The sequence below is a fragment of the Apaloderma vittatum genome, unplaced genomic scaffold (genome assembly GCF_000703405.1).
Source record: "Apaloderma vittatum isolate BGI_N311 unplaced genomic scaffold, ASM70340v1 scaffold7939, whole genome shotgun sequence".
Classification (NCBI taxonomy): Eukaryota; Metazoa; Chordata; class Aves; order Trogoniformes; family Trogonidae; genus Apaloderma; species Apaloderma vittatum.
In genome coordinates this window covers 1-27,291 of record NW_009736898.1, presented here as the reverse complement: position 1 = coordinate 27,291, position 27,291 = coordinate 1, and the positions used below count along the sequence as shown (strand labels likewise).

The following is a 27,291-nucleotide window of genomic DNA, read 5'->3' as shown; positions in this document are numbered from 1 at the left end:
CTAAACTTCTAAAAAGTCAAGACCTGTAACTTGTGTGACTCTATTGCATGTGCAAAAGGCTAAGGCAATGGAGTTCATATTCAGTGACTTGGTTCATCTTATTCTTTGAAGTATCAAACTAACCTGGGGACACCAAGATAACTTTCCACCCAAGTAAACAATGTCTAAAACTAGAAAATACACTGTGCTTACAGATGCAGCTCAGTCAAGAAAGAGGCCACTAAGTTTCCCTCATGTTGACTACATGAACACAAGAATACTTTAATAGAGTTCAAGTATTTTCCAAGAGTCTCAGCTCTTGACACAGATGTGCTACTGTTTGAAAATTAGTCTCAACTGCCCTGTAACTACTTCAAACCAAGCATCTACAAATGTTGGTTATTCTGTGAACATCAGCAGCACAGACCTCACTGGGGACGAGGAAAGGAAGAGCACCATTACGCACAAACTGAGCTGTAGTCTCTCAACCCTTGGAGCTCTATGGGGGCTCCTGCTCAGTTCTTTAAAGAGCCAAGGGCAGCAAGCTATGGGTTTCCAAGTCACTAGACCCAGTCCAAAGGTCAGCTCTAAACCAACTTTGTACGCCTTTCGCTGTAAGTCTGGGGACCACATGTTTGTTAATATCTCCAGAGTTCCATCCAGACAGCTGGGAAGCCATAGGCATCTAAAAGTTGTAAACTAATTAATTAAAGCAATCTTAAAATCAGATATGAAGTATTAAATCACTGAAATTAACCAAAGGCCTCAAGACACATTAAGATTTTTCGTAATAAAAATATTTTGGTACTGCATTTGTATTTAATACTGCCATTACTCTAAAAGGTGTGGGAAGACAGATGACATGAAATCTACACCAAAGGTAGTTGAAAAGTCCATTCATAAAACTTTTATTCCACTTACATCAACTTAATACACATGTTCTGAACAGTTATGCTTGGATTGTTCATGAAAATTTCATAAGACATTAAACAAAGCTAGCCATCATCTCAAGTTATTTCCCTGTTAACTATTTTTACAGCACATGCATGTTAGGCAAGTATCAAAAAAAAAAAAATCACAAAAGCAAAAAACCTAAAAAAGTTAAATACATGGGTTTTTGTTTTACTGCTGTGCTCGATATACAGTGTCATTATGGATATCAAGCAATTCATTTTTTACTGCATCTTTACTTGTACATTTGTTCTTAGGTTGCTTAAACCATTTAAATACAAATAAAATGTGTAGCAAAAATAATGAAAGCAACAGCAGGTAACTTTACAAATAATGGAATGTGAACCGTTTCTCTGTCCTTCTCTAGAGAAAGCTGACTGGGTTATCAAACTGTCTTAAGGAACACTTCAGCTGCAATCAAAGATGTACATTTGATCGGTGTATTCCACAGATTTCACATGTTGACTTGACATGCAATACCTATGGGACATCAGTTTCTTCACAGCCATGTGTGCTCCAGCTTGAACACTCACGCTAACTACACCTGTGGCTGCAACCGATTATCCCTTTTTTTTTTCCATCGTGACAGACCAATATGCAAGCAGTCATCTGTGCTTGACATAGAAAGCTGTTTTAACACTGGCCTTGTGGGAAGCCACAATGTACCAAAAGTACTATGCCAAACATTTAAAACTTGTATAAAAATTTCACAACCCTATATTGGCCACCTCAGATGAAAACAGATAAATTCCCCAAATGTTAACTGGCTCTATTCCCCTAATATTAAACAAAACCACATGGGAAATATAGAAATCCAAATAGAAGTAACATAAACCTGTCAAATCGTAAACAAAAACTATTTGTGGGACAGCATGGATGACAAATGGTCTACTGTGTAAATTTCAGAATGAGGCAGACGGAAGTTGGAAGGCCGGTTAATTCTCCCCTCCTTCTCCTGCTTCGGCTTCATCTCCTTGGGTATCCGATGTCCACAACTGTTTGAGAAAGAAAGAAGAGTGAAATACCTAGGATGTTAACATTCATGACTAGTAATTAATAAGGAACTATTAGAAAGAAAGCCTACTTCTTAAATAGTAATTTTGTAAGAGGTCCTACTAAGCACCATGGAAGAAAACACTTTAACATGAATCTGTTTCTTAACTATGACAAAATTGAAATCTAGAGCCAGGTGACCCAAACCTACGCTGAAATTCACGAGGAAGTTCATGAACAGTTAAAACCAAAACAAGGCTCACTAAAATACGACAACAAGCAGGCAAGAATCAGACCTACAGGACAGACACATGAGAATTGGCAATGAACAATACTGGGCCTCCTGTGGATTTGTAAAATCTCCTCAACCAAGTTTTACGCATCTTTCTGAAGGAAGAGATGCAGTAAAGGACTCTCTCCACATCCAACATTATAGTGAATGCTATCTTTCTTCAGAGCAAGCATCTGAGTTTTTTTTTAAAACAACCCCAAAAAGCTCTACCCTTGACTCTAACTCAGTCAGTCATGCCCCAATTCAGCAACGTTTGGCACACAGAGCTTCGAAACTTGGGAGGAAGGACGAAGAGGGAAGAAAAAACAGGCTAAACATGCACTATGAACAAAAACTTATTTTATGCTCCATAAAATCATGCTAAGGAGCCATATATCAAGATTAACTACCAACTAAGGAAACTAAGCATCATTTCCAGAGCAATACCCAAGACAAAGGAATTATTTTGTAAACCAAGTGTTTTATCATCCTGGCTGCTTCCAAACTTAATAACCCAGCGCGATTTGTAATCTCTCACTTTACAGAGTTATGGCAGCATTAACTGAATCCTTCACGCTCTACAGTGTAAGGTGGTCAAATCTTAGAACAGCTAAAACCCTCACTAGCTACAGCATTATACTTACAAGATGCCTTTTTAAAAAAAAAAAAAAAATATATATATTAAAAACATTCCATCATCAGAAACACTTTATCCTTTCCAGGAGCACAAGCCAACAGAGAAACTTGTGCAAGACCAGTTGCCTTGTTCTTGCCCTGAACATAATACTTGATATCTGCGCTAAACGTTCCTTGCTAAAGGCGTTAAGTGACAAGTTATTTCACCAGAGCCAACAGCACACTAATCTGTTTCTAGCTGCTGCACTACATTCTATACTGCATTATTATAATATGACATTAAGTCTCCAGTTCAGTGCTTCTCTTACAAGGAACAGTTAGTAAGAATAGTTTTATCACAATTTTATTAGAGGCTTCTATCCTAAATCCTGACCTCTACAATATCTACAGATATATACGTATCTTTACTGATTAAATAAAAAGGACCTGACTGCTGCGAATGGAGGAACACCAAACGAGAGCATAATTTAACAAATTTGCTGGGGAAAAACCCACATTTTTAGGGAGAAGGGTGGTTTTTTTCCTAATTAAAGAAAGCAAAACAATTCCATAACACAGCAAAGAAGGAATTACCTAGCAATTCCAGTAAAACAGATTTTGACTTGATATATCAAACAACCCTCTGAGCACTTCTCTGCCCTCAGTGTCTGCTGACAATGAACAGACTCTTCCTCAGCCACACAAAAACCAACATAAAAAGAATCAGTAACTGAGGAAATAGCTCCTGCTCGTAATTGACGAACATACAAGATGACTGTCAAAAATCTACCTCACAGATTGAAACAGACTTGCATAACTAGCAAACCAGACCTTTTTTACATTTAAGAAATTCATTGCAGTCTTTGTCAGTCACACAAACACCAAAGTTATTTTCTACCTCAAGAAGTTGTGCAAAAAAATGGAACCGATGCACTTGTACACGTCACTCTAAGCGTTTAAGGCAAGATACATCATTCATTCAGGACCATGCAATCCCGCAGCTGCCTACAGCTTTCTGCCTTATAATGGAAAGTTCACATCAGTTATCAGGCCTCCTACTGTAATTCACACACTATGGTAGCTCAGTCCAGCTTTTGCTCTCATACAAAACAATTGGCTTTCCAACTGCTCTGACAAGCTTTACATTATTCTTACTGGGAAGCCAGCACTTAAAGTCAGCTTCCATCCTCTATTTCAATACCACGCATTGAGAGGACAGCTCTTGAGCAATCTCACTCAAGGGGACGGCACACACAGACATGGAGAGTGGTGCCAACCCTGTGTCTGACTCCATTACAGAGGTTGAGAAATCTCTTCCATTTGTTTTGTAAAGCAACAGCTGGAACAATCACAAGTTTTCTTCGGTACTGTTAAATTGCCAGTCTAGTGGAAAAGGTTCCAAGGAACAGGGAAATAAAGTGTTAGGAACAAAAGCAGAAAACACGGCAACTCCAATTTTATGCAAGTGTACAACTTCCAGTTAAATTAAACAAAGGCCAGCTATTTTGTAAAGGTCACTGACACCAGATGCACAGAATGTGAAGAAGGGACCACATCTGGTGATGAGAGATGCTTCTTTTTTTCAGTTCTTGCTTGCAGCTCTTCCCTGCATGAAGACTGGGGAGTCAACTATGCTATTAATTCCACTATTGCATGTTTGCTTACACTTACCGTTTCATTTGCTTTAGATGTTTATCTTCACCAGTTTTAAAGTTCAAAGTCAGTTAAAAAAACCAAACACACAAGATGAAGATTTTGATTACTCTGACAAAGCAACACAATCTTGATCCCTAACTTACACCACAGGCAGCTATGAGTGCGAGAAAAAGGAATTAAGACTGTTGCTTTATGACTGCCATAGAAATAGCCTGGCTAGCACCGATTCCAATTTCAGCTTTACTAAAATTAAAACCAAAACCCCCCCCCATCAAACAACTGGTCCTTAAATAGACTTGCTAGCTTTGTTTGCAGTTTTTCTGTAGGATCTACTCCTTGCACAGCGAATCACACAGAATAAGCTGCGTGAAATTTGACATAACTTTTGAAGAGGCAAAATATGACTGTTCTCTCCAATGCCGCTGAACAAAAAGGTAACATCCCAGTCCAAAGTGTATCATGTAAACACACTAAAATCCTTGAAAAAAAATTAAAAAAAGAGAAAAATTTGGTCAATTTGTCATCTGTCCGAAACCCATGTTAATTTGCATGCAGGTAACAAAAAAAAAAAAAAAGACAAGACAGACCAGGCAGGAGAAAAAAAGATGCAGCTCAGAAACATGATGTACTGTAAACTCATCTGAAAGACATGGCTCTGCAGCTAAGAATGGACAAGACATCTCCGAGTGCCACAAAGCCCAATCCCGTTACCAACCAACAACAGACAAACTTTAAGGATACTCACTGTCAAGTTGTCTCTCAGTAACTGCATTATTAGCGTGCTGTCTTTGTATGACTCTTCACTTAATGTATCAAGTTCAGCAATTGCTTCATCAAAAGCCTGGTGTTATAAAAACAAACAACTCCATTGGCCATGCGACAAAAGGTTATGCAAATAATTTAAATGGAATTTCCCCCTGCCTTAAGACTTACCGTTTTTGCAAGGGAACAGGCTTTCTCCGGGGAATTGAGAATCTCATAATAAAACACGGAGAAGTTCAGAGCCAGGCCTAATCTGATAGGATGTGTTGGCTGCATCTCCTTTTTACTGATTTCAAAAGCTTCTTGATATGCTTGTTGTGATTGCTCCACTATCCCTTTGGGCAAAAAACAAAAGGTACACAAAAACCACAAGTAAGTAAATCACATACTGTACTCTGACATACCATCAGGACTGGGTTCATGCTTGCATGAACTAAGTATGTTAAGAGCAAATGTCAGTGAATGAGCGCTTGACCTAACAAGCTGCTATTTTATGAAGACTTTACTAAATTGCATTTTAAAATTATTTTTAAAAAGGAAGTTGTTATTGACCAAATCAGAGGTTTGAGTCTCTCCCTGTGACCACTTGTATTTACGAACATTTATAACAGTTTTGTAACATTTAAGGAATAATAAACCCCACCAACTACATGAAAAGGTAAAAAAATGAAGTTTGAACTACACACAGATTTGATACAGTACCGCAATTTCAAATATCTTAAATACTGCAAAGCATTTACAAGCCTGCATTTTAGTCACAGAGAATGCTGATGACCTTGGCCTATCATGCTAAACCCTTTCAGGAAGTCATCTACGAATTTCCATTCAAATTGCCTGGCAAAGCTGACATGGCATACCTCAACCCAAATTAAATATGTATTTTTAAGCACTTCCAAGAGAGTTCCATTCCCAATGCAGATATGGAAAGCATTTTTACATGACTTACGAAGTTCTAGCATCTGTAAAATTTGAAGGAAGGTAAAAAATTAAGAACTGGGCTCTCGTTTTGAGAGATCATTTTTTTGCCATTCTCTTAATTGGTTCAACTGTACAAGTTAGAAACACTTGGAAGAGAAAAGCAACTATATTGTGTATAATGAGATTGAAAAGCTCAGCAGTCTCCGTTCTCATCGATGACACTTGAATTTATGAGCTGGCGGAGCCTGCACAAGTCAGAGATCACAGCCCACCACAGCCCACAAGCTGGACTATGCCCTTGGTGAGCGCAGGAGGCGAGAGCCGCGCTAGACACCGAGCACAAAGGGAGGACTGTTCCTCCGCTCTCCGAGACTGTTAATAGCATCTGAGAAAAAGGTGGGCAGGAAGTCATGCAATTCAGATGCAAAAGAACTCCAATCCTGGCATTTCTGGATCAAACCAGAAACGCATCCAGCATGATCTCTGCAAAAGTGCCAGTTGTGTGTATTTAAAAAAAATAAAGGAATTTTAGTCTAAGGACTCAAAAGTTCATCAGTATTGATACTAATATTCAGGATGTCTATGCAATCTCTATTTGTTCATCTTTATGTATTAAAAAAATTAAAGCATCATATTGTCTTCTTCAACATAGATGAGGGAGGACACTATCTGCAATTATTCAATGCTTTGTCCTCTCTGTGCTCATCCCTAATAATGGCATGCTTCAGAAAAAACAGGTAACTGCCTCAATACTGTGAAAGTGATCAAAATTTTGTACATTACAGTTGAGAAACCAGGTTTACTTTAAGTTAGATTTAGAAGTGGTAAAAAGTGTCTTACTTTTCTCACAGTAAAACACTTAGAAAGTGACACTGCTTATGAAGAGCAAACCAAACAGCAAAAAAAACTAACTTCAAGGAATGAATGTGAGCATTTTATCTTTAAGCAATTTTTATTTTAACATCAATAACTTTTAAAAAGCCCATTTTTTTTAATCCTTATTTGAAAAAAATACAGTAATCCGAGCAGCAATTTGGGGAACTTTGTGCAAAATGTGTTCTGTTAATTTTAAATCAGTCACTCAGTAAAAAAAGGTTCAAGATTTCTAACCTTGAATTCTTTAGAACACATTGTACAGCTCAAAAGTTCAAGGCTAAAACAGTAGGGTGAGGTACCCTGCTTGACATTCCTGTCCGCTAGACTGCCGTAAGAAAACCTCAGTCGATAAAATAAACAATCTGGTTTACAAAGATAAAAACACAATTCCTAGAGTTGGGAGTTTTATATCATTCTGCAAAAAAAGAAAAAAAAAGCTGAAAGAATACTGTCTAACTAAAGGGCCATTAATTCCTAAACAATAATTATCAGCTGCTCTTCTTCAAGGTCATGGACAGCACATACAGGAAAAGCCTGTGAGATGAAACACTTGGTGGAGGGAAACAGTCTTAAGTTTAGAAGCCAGAGCAACTATGAGCTAGATGGGCTTTCATAAAAGTTTTCTTCACCTGGAGACAAACTAAAAGCCGCTCGGCCAGGAGACTGAGTTAAATAAAAACAAACTTCAAAACCACTTAAAAGAAAGATTTTTCATGGTCTAATTTTAGAGTCTGCAACTTAATCCTCAACAGAAAAAAGAAACTCTGGGACTCAAAATATTGTACCTTCTATGCACATGAATAGAGATTACTAAAAGGAAAATATAATTACTCTCTGTTCAGTAACAGATCTAAAGCACTGGTTACACAAGCAGACTGGGTCAGTTTGCATGCAGGAAGCACCTGAAGTCAAATCAAGCACTGTTATACAAAGTCTTAGTATCTTTATGCAACTTCCTAGTACCCAGCACGCCAGGGAAACTGGGCTGCCCTGTACAACATAGATGTAACACACCTGCCACAAGGCTAAAGGCAACACATCGATTCCCTTGACACCATTCCAAGTCTGTTTCACCTCTGTACCAAACTCAATCTAGTTTCTGTCAAGTCGCACAGACATCTTCCTGCATCACATAAGGAGAGCTTGCCAGCTTGAGGGCAGCACAAGGCCACCAGGGCACCATGCGTTCAACCGGCGAGTCCTTCAGGAGGGCAGAGGGCTCCCGAGCATCAGCCGCACAGCTGAGCAGGTCTCCCATAACTCCCGAGGGTCTCAAGCCCGCGCATCTGGATCTCCCGCGCGCTCCCAGGCAGCCGTGTTTCTGCAGGGTGAGCACAGGCTCACAGCCCAGGGTAAGCAGAAGTTACCAGATTGGGCTCCTGTGCCGAAGCACGATGCTGCTCAGGGCACGCTGCCAGCAGCCCTGCACTGGCTCCAGCGAACGGCTCAGTGCTGTTTGCAGTGAGTTGTAGCTAAACGTAACAGATTGTTCTGAACTGAAGGTGACTGTGCATGGAGGCAGCATGTTGGTAGGGTGTCTCCAACTACAGCACTTAAGCCACCTAAATATATTGTTTCTTGTATTAACTTTTCTAACTAAACTTGGGTGAAGGCAACTTAACCTGCAATTATCACAAGCTGCTTACATGAAGATAGAAGAAACCTGAGGAAATAAAAACCATTTAGATATTAAACTACTATGGTATGGAAGAAATTTTCCGTAACACTAAGGCCAGTTTTACTAATGCTTTTTTTCTCCAGATGGTTCCTGACCTCTTTGCTCACTGAACCTATGTCAACTTTTTGTATTCTGTAGAAATACAGGAGAAATAGTGGAAAAAAAAGACTTCAAAAAGCTACAAGACTTTGTCCTCCTACAAAGAGGTAAAAAACCAATACTCTGCCAGGCAGAAGATGCATAATCCTGTACTTCAGTGATAAACCAGATACAAGCAAGTGTAAGTTGGAGTCAATTTCAAGATTTTGTGATTGAACTTCTGTTCCCTGCTTCAAACAGCAGAAGTACGAGGCAAAACTCCCATAACTCATATGAAAGCCAACTACCTGTGATTTTTTTTCAGAAAACAGGAAGCCTATTACTGAAGAAATTTACATCCAAATAGAAATTATCCTAAAGTTAGTAATGTCACCTCCTGAACGCATGCAATCTATTTTGACAATATTTAGCCACGAGCTGACATACCTTTCTTGTCATCTCCAGCAGCAACCTCAGCCAAGTAACGGTAGTAGTCGCCTTTCATTTTCAAATAGAAAACTTTACTTTCTGCTTGCGAAGCATTAGGGATCAAGAACTTTTCCAACAGAGACTAAAAGAGAAACAAAGAACATATTGTTTACAGCACGCTGAACCAACAGTTCAATTACATTACAATCTATTTCAAAGTCATCACAGCTTTACTTTTTGCCTATTTTCTTCACATCTTACAGAGCATGTTCAGCTTCGGAGAACACGTTCTGGGTCACAATTCTAGGTACAAAAAGGAATGCTGCAGGCTGTGACTCGATGGGGAGAAGAAAGATCTGTTAACTTAGCAGATGAATTTTGTATGACCAAAGGAAGGGTTTCTGCAAGCTGTTCTACAGTGACAAAAATAAGGTAATCCAAAGAGTCTGGGCAGATGGTATAAAACTGAAGAAAGTCTGCAGGCACGAAAGGATAAGAAGAAGGTTTGAAGTATCGGCTGTCAAATCAGAGACCCAAGGATTTTACATACACAGGCAATAAACGAGCCTTGTTAATCTAGTTCCCATTAACTGGAATGCTGCACTGGGATTGCCAGCAAGATGAACCAGGATTCTTGCATTTCCAGACAGCTGACAATCTGACAGCTCTGCAGCACTGAAAAGGATCCTCTACTTTGCTTTAAGTACTGCCCTAACAGGTGTTCCCTACATCTTCCAAATCAAAGGCAGCTCTTTGGAGTCATTTCACCAAATCATCCTTGGGGGCTGCCAGTTAAGACCAGGTTTTTCCAGATTATTCTAACTGCTTATTAGATTAATATAGCAAGTTCCCAGCTGAGGCAGTCATGTAATTTAGCAAGAGTTCTATTATGATGAAAAAAGGAAAAAAGAAATATCACCAGCTCCAACACACTTAGTCAAATTAAGGTACAAACTTGTCAAACTTCTTGATATTAAGTGCTTCAAGTCAGACTTTGAAAGAAAAGCCAGTCATTTAGAAGCCAGAAGTGCTCCTGAATAGTCAAAATTACATCATCTGTTACATATACTTTGCCAAGGCTATGTAGCAAACAATATTTAAGACATTTTAGTAATAATTTTTGGGGTGTCTTTTCTCCCTTGTAAATTAGATGACCAACATTTCAGTTTTCACTTTTATTTCCAATGACACAACAGAAATGGACAATCCAGTTCAGTTCCAACCCACAGAATGATGGCTGCTGTACAGTACTTTCCTTTAGATAGCACCCTGCAGATTAAGTGAGTAGCTTACTCCTGGGATAGGCGTACCCTGGATACGGCAGGCTCTAACCACTCTTATTACAACACAGGCACCCACAGTATGTGCTCTGATCAACAGGCCAGTTGACACAGAACTATGGAAAACTGTAATTCATAGAAAGAACAAGAAGAGTAAACAAGTTTGGTTGGTTGATTATTTTTTTCCCCAAAGTACTACTAATTCATTTATGTAAATCACGAGTATTTAGCCTGAGAGACTCAATCTTGTGTGAAACCCCTCAGAATGAAATGCCCCGTTATGCCAGCCTCTCTCTCATTTCTATCTCAGCAGAGAGGGTAGTGAAGAAGCCTAGCTGACAGAAATAAACATTTATTGGTTTATTAGTATTTATCCAAACACCTTATAATATTATATTTTCAGTACTGTGAGGGTTGCTGTGTAGCTTCATTTTATAACTGCACAGAAAGACATCGAAAAATACCATGTGTCCCTGTTTCTCATCTGAATGACAGCAGAGACAATCCTTTGGCAACAAAGGGAATGCAACACCAGCAAGTCGGCAGCAGAATTATTCGTATGGAGCCAGTGAAAAGGGCTGCTGAGCTGCCTTCCGGAGGGCACACCGGTACGAGAGGAGAAGGGTTCAGAGGCACCTCTGCCCCAGTGCAGCTAGAACGAAGCAAAAGTCCATGAGGTATATGGGTCATGTGCTTCAGCCTGCTCTAACTCCTTACACGCTCTCTGTTCTCACTGTCAGAGAACTTCCAGATTCACAGCTATGACATTTTCCATGAGCTCCGAGAAACTGACTTCAATGACAACTGAAGGTTACCAGCTACCGAGAAAAAGGCTTCTGATTAGCTTTTCTCTGTAGGAATGCAATTAAGTCAGGTGTGTCTGTCTGCACCTACCCTCCTGGCACAATGGGGAGTTGCCTTCCTTATGTAACCTCCATTTGGTCCAAAGTGTTTTCAGTGATTCTAGACAGAAATTGTTCATCATCCATATAGAAGGCTGGCTGAGTAAAATACAGCTCTGCTCACTCCCATAGCAGCAACCAAACTTCCCTTAGGTCACGAATCAGGTAAAGCTGTTTGCAAAGAGCTAACTGGATGGGTAAATTGCACCAGCAGACAGGGAAGAGGAAAGACTACCAACTGAGAGAGTCTCCTTAACCAGACAGATACTAGCAGGGCAACAGCAGCGTGCACAGTGTGACAAGTTTGTATTGTAAAAGTTTTAGAACTACATCAAATTTAGAAGTCAAAAATCCTTTTGAACAGCTATTCAAAGAACAGAGTCTATGCAAAGAGGCTCTGACTCCAAGACTGCCCTGGTATTTTGCTTATATCTGGATGAAAGACTCTTATTCTGTACAACCAACATGTAGGACTGGTACACCACATATCTTTAGGAGAATTTTATTTATGCCAAATACTTCATAAATAGCAACAATAAGACCTGAAAGAAGATTAACATTTAAAAGCAAGGACATAAAGCTACTGAAAGGAGATATCTCCCTTATTATTTATCGAGTACTGTATATTCAGTTTCTCCTGTTTGTACCAGTCTTTATTTCAGGACACATTTTCTGGCATAAGTGAACATCAAATATTCCTTTAAAGTTAGCATGAAGATTCAGAGTACACTGATTTATCCAAGAGAGCAGCTGTGAAAGCTGCAGTCTGCACGGAGGTTGCATGGCTACAGAAAGTCACAGAGATGAAACCAATAAAACTATGGGCTTTTTAGAGTTCAGTTTTGGAAGATAAGATAAAATGTTAGGCATAATGAAAAGCATAACCCATCTAACACTTGACTATCTGCTAACACGTCTGCTTATGGGGATCTTTTTTTCAAAAAAAAAAAAAAAAGTTTAACTGCAAGGCTGCTCTAGAGGATACATTTTCCTCACAAGGAGGAATATCTTGTTCAAGACCTCTTGATGGCTTCCGTTTGTCCAAAGCAGAAGAAATGGGAACAAGAACTCTTTTGATAGTGCCACCAATATACTCTCTACCCTCTCTCCTTTACCAGCTGATATGACAGTGTTTATCAGTACAGAGCTGATCACCACTGGGGCCACTCAAGTGTGAACAGATAGTCCAGAACTGGACCAACAAATCAATCTGTAATCACCAAGTTTGTTGGATCACTGCAATGCATCCAACACTGGAACAACTGAAGTCCATATAGCAAGGGTACAGGGTAGCTACATGGTACGTAGCCAAGCCCGCATGTACATTCATGATATTCCTGTTACCGTGCAAAATTGCCATCCATTTTTGATATATATACTAATATGCATTAACTCCATGAGCAGTTACAGTGCCTCAATCAGTCTGCTAGAAACAGCTTTTTAAATATTAAAACCAAAACACTGGTCTCTAAGCCCTAGACCCCACAACTACTGAGTCGTAACTGTCAGAGCTTCTGACAGCAAGAATCTAACTCCTGTGAAACAAACCGCAGCACTGTAGTTAATCAGGTAGATGGAGCAGCATCTTAGAGCACTTTTTAGCCAAAACCTGTTAACAGCTTGTACGAGTGCTTCTAATACTTCTCATAGCAAAGACATACCAGATTCTTTCCAGAAAGACTTAATGGAAAATTATTACTTTTTTTTTTCTTTTAAAAAAAAAATAAATAAAAAAAGAGGCAAACATGCATGCACTAAATTTCAGTATCACCTCTTCCCAGCATGCTGACTGATCAGGCTTCAACACCTCAATCTGCAACCATGATCACAACTAATGTAACATCTTTCTGATACTCTGGACTGGGAGAGACTGCACATTCAAATTGGGAGATGCCAGCTATGCTTAACACAGGTAAGGAATTTCATAAATTTGGTATGTTCTCCCCAGCACTAGAGAAAAGCCTCCTTCTCCAAAGATGTAACAGAGGCTCATATACACATCTTTATTCTACTGGTGAACTTCAATCCTGACTTATTTTAAACACTAAACTGGAGAGAGATTCAGTGTCTTCATTCTTACACACGTTCTTTTGCCAGAGCAGGGCACAGTTAACACATGACAACACCAAGCACAACGTGTTTGGAGCCCACTTTGATGAAGGGCCATATGAACATGTTCCTGTGGTTCTGCAAGATAAAGTCACAGAATCACAGAATGTTAGGGGTTGGAAGGGACCTCTGAAGATCATCTAGTCCAACCTTCATCCCAGCACACCTAACCACTACACCATAGCCTCAAGTGCTAGATCGACTTTTTTTTTAAACACCTCCAGGGTTGGTGACTCCACCACCTCCCTGGGCAGCCTGTTCCAGTGCCTCACCACTCGCTCAGTAAAGAACTTCCCCCGAATATCCAATCTAAACTTACCCTGACGCAACTTGAGGCCATTTCCCCTTGTCCTGTCATTAGTAATTAGAGAGAAGAGACCAGCACCAGCCTCACTACAGCCTCCTTTTAGGTAGTTGTAGAGGGCAATAAGGTCTCCTCTCAGCCTCCTCTTCTCCAGACTAAACAAACCCAGTTCCCTCAGCCGCTCTCCATAGGGCATGTTATCATGAGAGTTATCAGGCTCAGTTATGAGTGTGAAGAAGCAGAACAAGTAGTAATTCTGCGTAACAAAAAAACCTAACACCTAACCATCTACAGAAATTCCACCTGCCTGCTTCTTACTGCACGAAAACACACTTCAGTTTGTCAAGTTGTTGCAAGACCTTCAGCTGAAGACAGGAAGCCCATAAAAACTCGAATAGTCTTTTTTGATACTTGAAGCCTGAAACTACCCTTCTTTCAAAATCATTTGCTTACTTCTTTGATAAATGACTTGCGTGGGCCAGAAGACAATTCCAAAAAATCATTGTGAGAGCATTAAAAGAAATGCCTCCATTTTGCCTTGTTGCTTACAGTTCTGTGCATATTTTCCTTTATTAAAGTACATGTTATTGCCTGGGAACTGCAGACAATTATTAATGCACTTGAGGACTGCACCAACAGCTGAATTTTCTGTTGAAAGTATTTCCATCCTACCAAACAGGAGAGTAAGAATAAAAGTCACTGAATTATAGAAAAATACACTTGTAACTACATATTACCTTTTCATTTAAAGTACTGAGAACTTCTTACGTATGCAAAATTAATCACTGAGTAAAAAACAAAGATAATCACTGAGTAAAAACTCTATAGCTACTGGAGAAACAAACATAAAAGAACCAAGATGCAGAACAGCAAAAATCCAAAAGAACATACATAAACATTAAGTAAACAGTATTAGTTTTGCTCAGAACTAACAAGACAGGCCTCGTGTTTTCATGCAGTATCAAAAGACATCCGACATAGTTATGACATTATTTCTAGTTTTGAAGATACATTACACAGGACTACTAGATGAACTTCAATTCACTTGTTATCCATTTGTGGTGCATGGCATTGGGATGAAGAAGACATGGAAGAACTCTTTTTTTTTTTTTTATAAATTCATGGAAGACATGAAAAGAAGAGCTTGGTTTTTTATTTTTTTTTAAGCTCAGCCTGAAACTTATTCCACACTGGCTGACAATGGCCCACTGTTTTCATTATATATGCAGCAGGCCACTATCTTCAAGATATTCTAAGAACACAGGAGGGGTTGTACTACCTGACAAAACTCCTCTGTCTACTAAACTACCTGCAGCAGTGTCCAGAATAGGATGCCACTAGAAAAATACACAAAGCAAGAAATTGTCATGCTTCTTTTAGGCTCCATCAATGCCTGGGGACTTCCAGAGCCAGGTGTGGTTTCTCTGAATGCAGGAACCTCCACCAGCCTTCTTATCCACATCTACACATTGCCCAAACTCCCCTTACATCAACATAACCTTAATATTCACAATACACTATGGAGAAGAAGCTGCAGATGCCTGACTACCTGCACATGAGAATGTTACTTTTGTCTTAATTGGTTTCATACAAAAAAACCCAACAACCCACACTAGAAAACCTCCAAAATAAAAAGGACTGGTATTCAAGTCTGCATTTCTTTTAGAAGACTACCAGATAACTTCGGCTCATTTGCAGACTTTCAGTACCATTTGCAAACACGAATCAAAAGCCCATGCTGCACGTTCACATTGTCCGGGTAGTTATTTACTTTGTTCTCTACAAAGGAAGGTGATCAGGGGAGAAGGGAGAGAAAAACAAGGAAGATGTGATGGATATCCAGCCTAAGTACTGTGTTAGAACCAGTAATAAAATTAAAGTCTATTGAATCTTAATATTCAGCTTTCAAGACGCATTAAGATAAACTTACTAACTGCAACCCAGAACCCCCTAAGCTCCTCTTGTGCCCTGACGCTCCCAGTGCAACAATTCTTCCTTTGTGGCAGGAGACACAAAACTATCCAGACTCCTGTTACAGTGCTGACTTGCTGTTTTCTGACTACCTGCACAGCAGCATGTTAGTATTTGAAAGAATTACACAGATGAAGTATCAGGTGTACTTAGGTAGACATTGAAAATACTGTTTTCAGGTACACACTTTGCAGGAACAGCTACATGTACCTGGTTTCAAGTGGAATCCACTAACCAACCACCAGAATAATTGGTTTTTTGTGGGTTTTGTTTGTTTGTGGTGTTTTGTTTGGTTAGTTTGTTGTTTGGGGTTTTTTGTGGGTTTTTTGTTTGTTTGTTTACACACTTCTATTTTGATGACAAAGTTATTGCAGATAAGCCACCTGTGTTGGGAAAGTTCAAGATAGCCATCATGCTCGCAGAAAGCTGGAGAGTGATTTTCCATGCATATGTTTTCTGCCTTAGCACCAGTTAGGAAATTCACTCAGGCTATAAAGCAACACATGCCATCAGCTGCCCTGCACAGATTGGCACATACACACATGCTACAACAGGTTCAACCAAACCATTTATGGTCAGCAGAAATTTTCTTTATGCACATCTATCTGAATTGTTGGAGGAAAACAACAAATATTTGTATTCTTAAGGGGAATATTTTTAGACAATTTCTTCCCAAATACAGGCTTTTTTTGAGACAGGCTCATGACGCTGATTCTGATCACAGTTCTTCCCAGAGCTCAGGATCAGGACTGTAAAACTGCTGCCTATGAGGTGACCTCCAGCGCTCTTAGGGGAAAACCAGAAGGACTGTTCTGCTCTCACGCTTCCACTGCAGCTCAAAGCCTCTTGTTTCAAGTTAGCTACAGATTTCTATCTACTCATTTGCTCCCTAGAACAGGAATACAGGAAAAAGTATCACATATCAGCAGCTGCTGTGGCACTGGAGACCTCTCTGGTAAAAGATCTGCTGAATAAGGAAGGAAACAAGCCTGCTGCCTGCGCTCAGCACCAGTTATTCCCTCTTGCCATTGACTTGGCTGCCCACGCAAACAGAGAGCAGCAGTAGTTTGAAAAAGGTGAGTACAGAAGGCTGGCTGGAAGAGATGAGGTGAGAATGATGAGCCTTGGCAGGAGAGGGAATTCATAATTTTGGACAAAAGACCTTCAGGGGCTGGGGAGGAATTTCATTGCAGAGTTCATGAAGCCGTAGGAGATGTGACACCCAGGATTGACAGGAGCAGGAAAAAAGTATAACTGATCAGCAGTTTTGCTGTGGTCAATCTGGTGAAAATTCAGAATCGGAGAAAATGTAGGAAGTGAGACTTGAGTAGCAGAAGAGTAATTGGAAAAAAAAAAAGAAAAAGTATTAATGGAGAAAATATATAACAAAGAATGGCAGCAAATTTTAGGCTATGCAAAAAATACTACTTAAACAGTCTAAATGTGTTTCTTTAGAAAAGAGAAGAAAAGCAGTATCACCTATGGGCAGGCAGAGGAAAACATGGAAGAAGTAAGACATCCTGAAAAATCATCTTCATGCTGACAAGTATGCTGGGCATAGAACTAAGTCAGTAAGAAGTAGGGGTAGGCACTAAAAAAACCTACAGGGTGCCAGAGGGAGGATGTGGCACATAGAGACGGACACATTCACCAGTCTGCATAAAAAGAAAAGGATGGGAATGGAGGCAACGAGGAGCAGCATCTCAGTTCACATTTTTACAGCCATACAAGTAGCTCTCCTCGCAGAGCTACCCTCCCCAGCTCAGACTATCGTGCCATTTACTAGCTTGGTTCCTACTACTGCTTCACTTTCCAATTCGTATTGATTGCAAGGGAAGCAAATGCACTTAGGATAGACTTTTTGAGATTATTCAAAAGACTTTTAAAGTCCTTTATGACAATCATCACAGGTTTTTATCAAAGTATGCTTAACAAACACATGACAGTGAAGGTACCAAATTCTGAAGCACAGACAAAAATACATTTTCAGTTTAGTAACTAGCTCTGAGAAAACTCATGAAATGCAACAGTCAGCAAGATACTTAATGGAAAAATAATTAGGATTAAAGTACTTAATTTACTGAGGCATTGCTATAAACATTAATATACAAAACAGTCTCCACTGAGCATAACACCAATGTGCAATGTATTTATTTTTTAGTTTTATTTTAATCACCTCATTAATTTATTTCTTGAATATTGGGGACTTGGAACAAAACACAATGTTACCAAACGCACTGGTCATTATTCTTTGAAGATACAGAGCATCTTCTGAGGAACTTCACCTAACAGGAAATTGAAACCAATTGAGTTGGATGAGAATTTCTGCTAGGTAGGTAAGTATAAAGCAATAGCTATTGTGGCTCTACTCCAAACCAGGACAGGTTCAAGCTGCCTTAAGACTACAGTTTTGGTCTCTGAAAAAATACTACTAAAAACTCCCATAAACATGATGTAACCCTTTTTATCCTTGATACAAAGCAGAAGCAGAAACCATTTATCTTTAGCAGATTGCACAAAACAGATCTGAAATCTTCTGAAGCAGACTGTGTATCTTCCAGTTCATTATACCATAAAAGGTTAAAAACATTTTATTAGCTAAAATGCTATTTTAGCAATGTAAGTCTACTCTGCACTAGGTGAATCTGATTAGACAAGAGATGAGATTCATGTTAACTGTTTTGTCACCTTCATAATCACAAAGGGTACCAACATCCAGAAAAAACCCTAACAACCTACAATTACTCTCTAGCTCATTTGAGCTGCATTAAATCTGCTAAAAAGAATTAAGAATTCACTGTTCATCTCAGCAGCAGCACGACTTATTAGAAGAGGCATTGCCAATCTTCTGTCAGATTTCAAGAAAAATAAGCAACTACACAAGAGCTGACATTGGGTAAAAAACAAGTTTCAGAAATAATCACAATCTTAATGCTCTACAACCAAGTTTAATAGCATAACCTTTGTCAAACTATTTCAGAATGGTGCCTGAATGGACACCCAACTTCAGGTTCAAAGCCAGAAGCTGCTGTGTCTGCCTCTAAGCAAAGAACAAGTAAAGCATTTGAGAACCTGTTTCGGAAACAGGTACTGCTGTCAAGCGCACGGTAACATGACAGAAATTTCCAGATAACACCAGAGACGGTGTGGTGTGGCATCTGTTTATACAGATGTACAGCGACAACGCACTAACTCTGCTTGTATTCTAAATTTTACATTTCTACCCCTTACAGCTTCCACAGGCACAGTAAAAGCCAGTATCAGCATTTCGACTCAGCCTTCTAAATAACCAGCCAGTGAAAGAAACACACTTAACAGCTTCACAAAAGTACAAGTACCTGCAATGAAGTTCTTGCTTCAACAGCACAGAAGGAAGAGTATCTGTCACAGGTGACTCACTGGTCAACTTAATTTATTTTGCTGCTTAGAACTGCACATCAGCACTAAGCACATAAAGTACCTGAACACTGAACGTTGTTGTCAAATAAAGCAAAGTTGTTACTTGGATGCTTTTGAACAGTACAAGCACTATGTACTTTTTAAAATCAAAGTCAATTATTAAACATTAATGCCAAGTGAAATTAATACAGCAGACTATTGGTTATATTAAAGATTTTTTCTACTTCCAATAAATACAAGAGGACACAGATATATGTATCTATGTGCATATACATGCGTGTGCACAGTTGATACTATAATTATCAGAGGTAACTGCACGTTTAAATAATTTTTTGCATTTATGCAGAGCACCTTACCTATTTTATGATAAATGGGTGCATTAAACACACATATCAACATTATGGATGCACTTCTTGGTAAGATTAATAAGTAGTAGCTCACCTTTGCTGATGCAGCCCAACCACCTGTAAATTCCTTTTATATGCATGAATCTAAAATCCTTTCAAACATGAGCTCAAGTTTCATGCTTTTATAAACTACATAAACAACACAGAATAAATAAAAATCAATGCAAGTCATTGCGTATTTGAACTGATGCATGAATGATGTTTTAACTTTCCAAAATTCAAGAGTTTTACTTGCTTTAAAAAAAAAAAAAAGAGACCATCTGCGTCCAAAATAAAGGAAACTGCTGTAGTTTAGGCAGTGCTTTCACTGCAGGAAAAAAACCAAACCAACACAAATACAATCAAAGAAAAAACCAACAGGCAAAAATACCCCAAACACTCAAAAGGGTGTAGCTACAACCAGGGAAGCGATTAAAGGATTAACAAAATGGAATCATGAGTTTAATGCAAATTGCCTCAGCCTCCTACCTTCAATATATGTGAGCAGTTATACCAGTCAAACCCTAACTGAAAAAGCTAGACTTGAAGAGTTAATCAAAAGCTTAAATTATAACCATCCTGGGACACCAGTAAATCCCAGCTACATTCTGCTCTGTGATATGCTGAAGTTCATTCAGAGAAGCATTTGTGAACCAGAGATACTCACAGATTTTCACATGCCCCACTAGCACATTTCCAATTACCATATTTTAATACAAATTTTAACAATTTGAAACAAGTTCTATGTTCAGGTTTGGGTTCTACAGTACAAGAGACATGGATGTACTGAAGTGAATCCAGTCGAGGTGACCAGTATGATTACAGGGCTGGAGCACACGCTGTACAAGGCAAGGCTGAGCGAGCTGGGTTTTTTCAGCCTGGAGAAAAGACGACCAGCAGGTGTACAGCTGCCTAGAGAACATGGAGCCAGGCTCTTCCTGGAGGTCTACAATAAAATGACAAGAGGCAGCAACCATGTTGGAACACGAGAAGCTCTGATTTTTTTTTCCCCATCTCTTTTAACCCTAAGTAAGATCAAGTATTATGACAGGCTGTCCGAGGCTGCATGATCTGCATACTTTAAGATGTTCAAAATTCAACTGACAAGGCCTTGAGTGCTATGATCTAACTGGATCTGTTCTCAGCAGCGTTGAACTAAACAACCTCCATTCCAACCTAAATTATTCAATCAGAAGAGCTCAAAATAATAAGGATGAAGTTTTTGAAAACACAGATTTTGGGCCTCTAACTCCTAGATTTCAACAAACTAACCACCCACTTCTGTGATCGACATTCTATAAATAGAAGCTTCTACCAATACTTCCACTTCTTTTCCGAAAACATCAAAAAAGGGACAGAGATCCCAAAGACCAAAACAAAGTGCAGTCAAAAATAAAAAAATAAGCAAGCTTGAAGGAGTCACAGAAACAAAGGTAGCAATTTTCAGTCAGAACATTTAATTTTTTGTTAGTATCAGATATCTTAATAGCATAGAAGGTTGTAATATATAAGAAGGTATAATAAGTCACTCGAGCTCATAATAAGTCTATTCATTTGCTTGTTAGCATCACTCTGTTGGTTGGCTGTGCTCTTTGACCATTAAGAGGAAACACTGAGCATACAAATGCTGAATTAAAAAAAAAAAATCCAAAACCTCATACGTGTGCATGTCAAAAAGCACATGGCTTCCTACAGGAGAGAGGACTAAATTTCCTAATTCTGTCATTAAGAATTGGTGCAGAAACAGGTTTTATAGGTGCTAACATAGTAACCTATTAGATGTTTGCAGGCAAATGGAAAATAGTCCCACAGTGATTTGCCTATGATGGCAACAGGCATTAGCTCTGTGGTATGTTCTTTAAAAAGCCATTTATATGCATTCCCTTACCACGAGGGAACTGTAGCCCCATGACAGGTCAGCACTAAACCTCCTACTCCCCCAAAAACAATACACATATGGAAGACTCACACACCTAAAGTCATCTTCTCTTCTCACAACAATTACCACTTCTAAAAAGTGAAGCATCTCTAACAAGTACAAAGAAATCTAAATAGTGCAGGCACATAAGGAGTTCCATTTCATGCTTCTGAGCATGAAGTTAAGACCAAATAACATGGTGAAGGCGGCAAACAATGCATCTTATTGAGAGGGTCCTGAACAGCCCCATTAACCTGCAGCTTTTCTGCAAGGAGAGAGTGCGGAAAAGTTCTGTTTAGCACCTTTGTGCAACAATTAACTCTCCAACACTGAAGGGCAGCCAAGGTTTCAGGAAGCTCTCTAGATCTTAAGGGGAACAACCAAAAAGGAAACAGTGAGCTTGGGCAAGGCAACCAAAGGGGTTTACTTATGACTGTGGAGGAATGCAGAGGAGGAAGAGACATTGCCCAAAATACCGGGTGTGGGGGTAGAACATGGAACTGTCACATATGACACACTTGGGAGAGCATGCAGGGAACCACTACTGTATATGCCAGCCCAGGGAAGAGTGTAACCATCTAGAATTGTACTCATGCTCGAGCAAAGATAGGCAGTTGTGTTTTAAATGGTTAGTTTACGTTTAGCTCATGTCAGAGACTGCCTGAAAGCTACTAGTGGTTTAACTCCTGAGAATTTCCAACATGCAAGCAGTATCAGATGTCAGCTAATCGAAGATCTCTCCACACATTCTTTTCTGTACTTCAGAATCCTTATTAGCTTAAAAATTCATCTTACTACAGATTTAATTTGAACTACTTCATTTACAGCTCTGTTTTGCACTAAAAAAGTGTTTTGAAGAAAATCCACACCTGTTAGATTAATAAAAATTTTTATGATAGAAATGACAAATAAAAGATCATTATACTCATATTTTAGACAGATCCTCCTTTCTACCATAGAAAGTGAAACAAGATGTGAAGCACACAGTTAACATGAGGAAAAGTACTTAGTGAAAATCTTAATTTCCTGTACCAATATGAAATTTCTGAAGCTGGAAATTTTCTAACACTGAAGTAGATTTATGATGCTCAAGTGTGGCAATGTACTTCCTTCCCCACACACACTGTATGGTTCTTTAAGACTTCGGAAATTCAGTCCTTAATGTCATGGTGCAAGGAACTTGAACTATGCACTAAATGTCACAATTATCTGCAGTTTATCAGTATTACCAGACTAATTCCAAATTAGAGTCAGTTACGCTACACTGGAGTATACTCCAACATGTAACTGACAGAACTGGTGCTGGACCAAGAGATTTTAGATGTCTCTTCAAGGTACAGCAGCACTCTGAGGCTGCAGCAAGAGGATGACTTCAGCCATCTGCAGAGCTGTAAAGGTACTCGACATCAGGTTCAAGTGAGGGAAGGTTTTTCCTGCTGCAAGGTCAGTGCAAAGGAGTAAAACGCTCAGGTCTGACCTAGGCAAATGCTATAATTTTTATCACCAAGTCTAATAGTTGTGAAGCAAGAAAAAAAGTCCAGCATTAACTGCTCTTACTCACTCCATAAATTGGTGGAAGAGCTAGGAACAGAAGCCAGGCACAGTTTAGTATACTCTCTGTCTACTGGATTGGAGGAGCCATTTCTTCCAACCCACGAGTAATTTGATTCCAACAAATGAGGGAAGAGAGCAAGAAACTGCAGAGGAGCCAGCTTTGGCTACATTCCGCAAGTCACACACATTCTCTTAATTGGTTTCCTCCCTTCGACACTGAAGTTAGGACACCAGTCACTTCCATGCTCAGCTGTGATGTAACACTCCAGGGTATTAAATATTACTTAAGAGGCTAGCAGGCAACTGAAGACACAACAACAGCTCAAACAGTTTCACAGTCTTAATAAAAGAGACAAAAGCTTCCGAGATGCTTTTGTACTGTAATTGATAAGGCTTGTGACTGAAACCTTTGAAAGTTTGTTAACACGTCAAGTCTTATTAACAGTATACTTCACACCAATCAAGACTTGGTAAGCCTTATTTTTCACTCCTGTGAACAGTTATAGACTGAACAACTATGCTGTACAAAACTTACAGAGGATCTTCTGGGAAAAAAATATAAAAAACCTGCAACCAACCCAACCCTAGTTCTATATTTGCATGTAGCATTGTGTAAATAATAACTGTGTTCATAAAATATGTTATCACAAATTTTTTTTTCTCTCTTAAAGCAAAGCGGAGTCAAATAAAGCAACAGTCAGTCATGTTTCTAGATGAGTAAGAACATAAGTGAACAGGATATTCCAAAAAAGAAAACCAGAATGCATGTTCAAATATAAAACTAATTCTTGAGTGCAGTTGACAATGTCAAAAGTAGTGCATGCCATTTGAAAACATTTTTAAATTCTCTTCCTTGAATTGAAAATAAAAGTGTTTATTTTTTCTTTTTAAATCTAAGTATAGAAAAAAGTAGGTTTATTACTGCTAATCACTGCCTAAGGCATTGGTTCTTCTGGACAGTAATTTTTTCCTTAATCTATTAAGAAAACTTAGACTGGCAACACCGAAGATTAATAACATATTAACTTCCTAAAAGTAGCAGGTCAAAGAATAATAATTTCTTTGAATAATGTATGTATCTCTCATTAAACACAAAGAGAAATTTTGAGATTCGGAAGATTAACAAGATTCCACACCTGTGTTCCACCCCTCCCAGATACTTCAGCTGCTGCAGCAAACTCAAAAGCTGGGGTTTTGTTTCCGTTTTTGTGTTTAGCATGCACAATAACAACCAGCTTCACCTCAATCTAGTTTCCATTAACAGAAAAAAAAACATAACTGCAACCACTAAGTTCTTCTAAAAGGGGTTTTTCTAAGCATAATGACTTAATTAAAATTATTTCTTAAGCCCAAACAGGTCACTCTGAACTCGAAAGCATCCAGTTCAGAGGACTCTCCCAATAATAGAATAAATTAATTTAAAAAAGAGAAATAACAAGAAATTAGACCACCAGATTCGGATCCTTATTTCTCTTGCTGAAACAGATGAGCCACCACTTAATACCACAAGAACTACCTTCCTCTTGTGCGAGTTCGGCATTTCCATTTTCCCAGTAAAAGTTTGAGAGTTATCCTTACACAAGGTAACAAAACATAGGAAAGTGGGTGTGTTACAACAACCATGGAAGCCAGCCTAAACTGGAAACCAAGACTCAGAATTATCCATGCTGACTTTTACACACCCTTGGAGAACCAGTCTTCTAGAAGTGATCACCGCCCATGTCATTTAGTTATCTTTACATAGCAAGCAAAATTTATGCTACTCATTGCTCTTAATTTTCATTTGACATCAGATCTTCAAGCACATATTTAGCTATTCAACACTTCTCTCATATTGCATGCCATTCTGTCACCTCCAGGTCCGTGATCCTTTGTCACGTATGCGATGACACGCCAGCGGGGTCCACAGTCCAGTGGACAATTCTATTGCTGACACAGTAACATCTACTTCACAGGACTGGACACCCGTTAATCGTGTGCTCGCCAAAGCATCACAGGCATATGCAGTTTGAAAAAACCAAAAACCAAAAAACACAAACCACAAAACATGGCAATCTGGAATAAGCATTTGGAAGAGGTTGGGATTTCATAAACCGGTCTCCTAGAGAAAATACAGGGCTGTTTGCTGGGTACATGCACGTTTTAACAGAACGACAAGCCACAGAAAATGCCTAACTTGAACACCCTTTTAGTTTGCTACTAACAATTTTAAGTTTAAGAGGGTATCACAGGATTTCTACTGCCTCTTCCTGCAGACAGTTTTCTGCATGGCTGAGTCATAACTAACATTACATCATCTTACCCAGGGAGGGGCACAATTTCCGTAGAGTAAGAACTACCTCTTACAACTAGAGCAGCATATTAAAGCTGCAAAAATCAAAGCAATCTAGGATATAAACTGAGGGGGAAGGGCAGAGCAGGAAACCCAAACTAAATCTCTATCTACTTCAGTCTCAAAGAAATATGTTGATTTTTTATAACTACTACTTTACATGCAACAATGTTTCAACATGTCTCCAAATTCATTAGCATTCAGAACTACAATGACTTGTATATAAATAATCAACACATTAGAGAAAAAGAAAGTCAGGCATTTTTTAAACTTTATCCTTCGGAAAAAGCCTAGGAGACCACAGCTTTACTGACAGACTAGAAGCAGTCCCAGAGGGCCCGACACCATTTACCCTGCAACTCTAAGTAAAAATGGATCAACAGTTTCATTATATCTCACCAGCACATCATTGCAGATGTCTCTTAGCTCAGTCTCAATTTTCTCTCTGTATTCTCGAGCCATCTGCTGTTTTTTCTCAGCGCCTTCCGTCTTTTGTTCAATACTTGAGACGACTCTCCAAGATGACCTACGGGCTCCTACAACATTTTTATAGGCAACAGAGAGAAGATTCCTCTCTTCGTTGGACAACTCAGCTCCTTGCTCAGTCACAGACTTCATGCAACTTGCCATGTCATCATATCTTTCAGCCTGCTCAGCCAGTTTGGCCTTCTGCACCAGCTCATTTTTATCCATGCTGATATTTCTAAAGAGGAAAAATAGTGAGGCGTTATTCAGACATTGACCAAGGACAAAGATGTTTTAACTTCATATGCACAGCAACCATTCTCTAAGTAGTCTGGAACTGTAAGAGGTACAGCTGAAATCCAGAACACAAGGCTCAAACACATGCAAACATGCACTGAAGAGTTAAGCCACTGCTTCCTCCTGAAAAATTGTTAACTTTTAAAAGCACGTTATTGTTTTAACAAATGCAAACAAAGACATCCAAAGGTGAACTGAAACCACATCATTCCTATCTTACATACATAAACGATCCTTGTTCTTTGCCATCACTCTCTCATAGGACTACCTTCAAGCTGCAGCACCAACTGCATCCAATTATCAGTGTAAGAAAAATGACAAAGGAAATATCTAATATTGAGTTTTTTCACAGGACAAGGCCAAATAAAGGCTAGGCAAATACTATCAGGCAACTCTTTGCGCCTTAACAGAATCTTACAGGTACAAGCAGAAAGACCTGGCATAGAGGTCGGCAAATCAAATCCCACACTGGACATTAGAGAGTCAGAAAGTATCAAATACGTAAATGCCAAGGTGTACACCCTTCAACAATGCTAACTTCCATTCCCAAAATGAGATACATCTGAGCCAGGTACTGCTGCTCAGCCCCTCCAAGATGATATGCTTTCAGAGACAAAAGGAAATTTTACTATTTAAAAATATTACTTCCACGTCAGCATTTGAGATAGCACGACCTGGGTGAGATGCCTCATAACCCACATCTCATCAGAACAGAGGTATTGGGGGTGGTTTTTTTAGTACATCAGGAAAGACGTACTCCTCCCTCACCCCCCATCCTTTTATGTCTCTTGACTTGATCATTCTGAGGGCCCGGCAATGTGCATTGGGATGCACCATTCCTTAAAGTTTGACCATATCATTAAATTAAGAACCAGTTTTTGTTATGGAGCTTTATGCTCCATACACAAGAACCCAGCATCTCAACCTTTAACCATCAACCTTTTTGTCATTTTACATGAAGTTACCACAAACAATAGCAGCACTGTCTTCCATTCGGGAATAAATTAAGCACGTTTTAACATTCTGGTCACCCGAAAGGGAAACTTTTAGTAGCTCCTATCCCAAAACCGGGGCCACAAACCCAGCAGCTGGTTCCGCAGCGTTTGCGAACGTGCGTCGAAAACTTGACTGCACGGCGAACAGCGGGCTGAAGGAGCCATTTTAAAGC

The 27,291-nt window shown here is 39.2% G+C and overlaps 1 protein-coding gene across 1 annotated transcript; it reads right to left on the bottom strand.

The window, feature by feature from the left end:
* Positions 1–860: 860 nt before the first annotated feature.
* On the bottom strand, positions 861–26,253 carry YWHAZ (tyrosine 3-monooxygenase/tryptophan 5-monooxygenase activation protein, zeta). Its single transcript, XM_009877130.1, has 5 exons — positions 25,761–26,253; positions 9,225–9,348; positions 5,399–5,562; positions 5,211–5,306; positions 861–1,925 (listed from the first exon to the last, which is right to left on the bottom strand). Exons 1-5 carry the CDS (start codon positions 26,052–26,054, stop codon positions 1,866–1,868), a joined length of 738 nt encoding a protein of 245 aa, XP_009875432.1. The 5' UTR covers positions 26,055–26,253; the 3' UTR covers positions 861–1,865.
* Between the last annotated feature and the right edge of the window lie 1,038 nt (positions 26,254–27,291).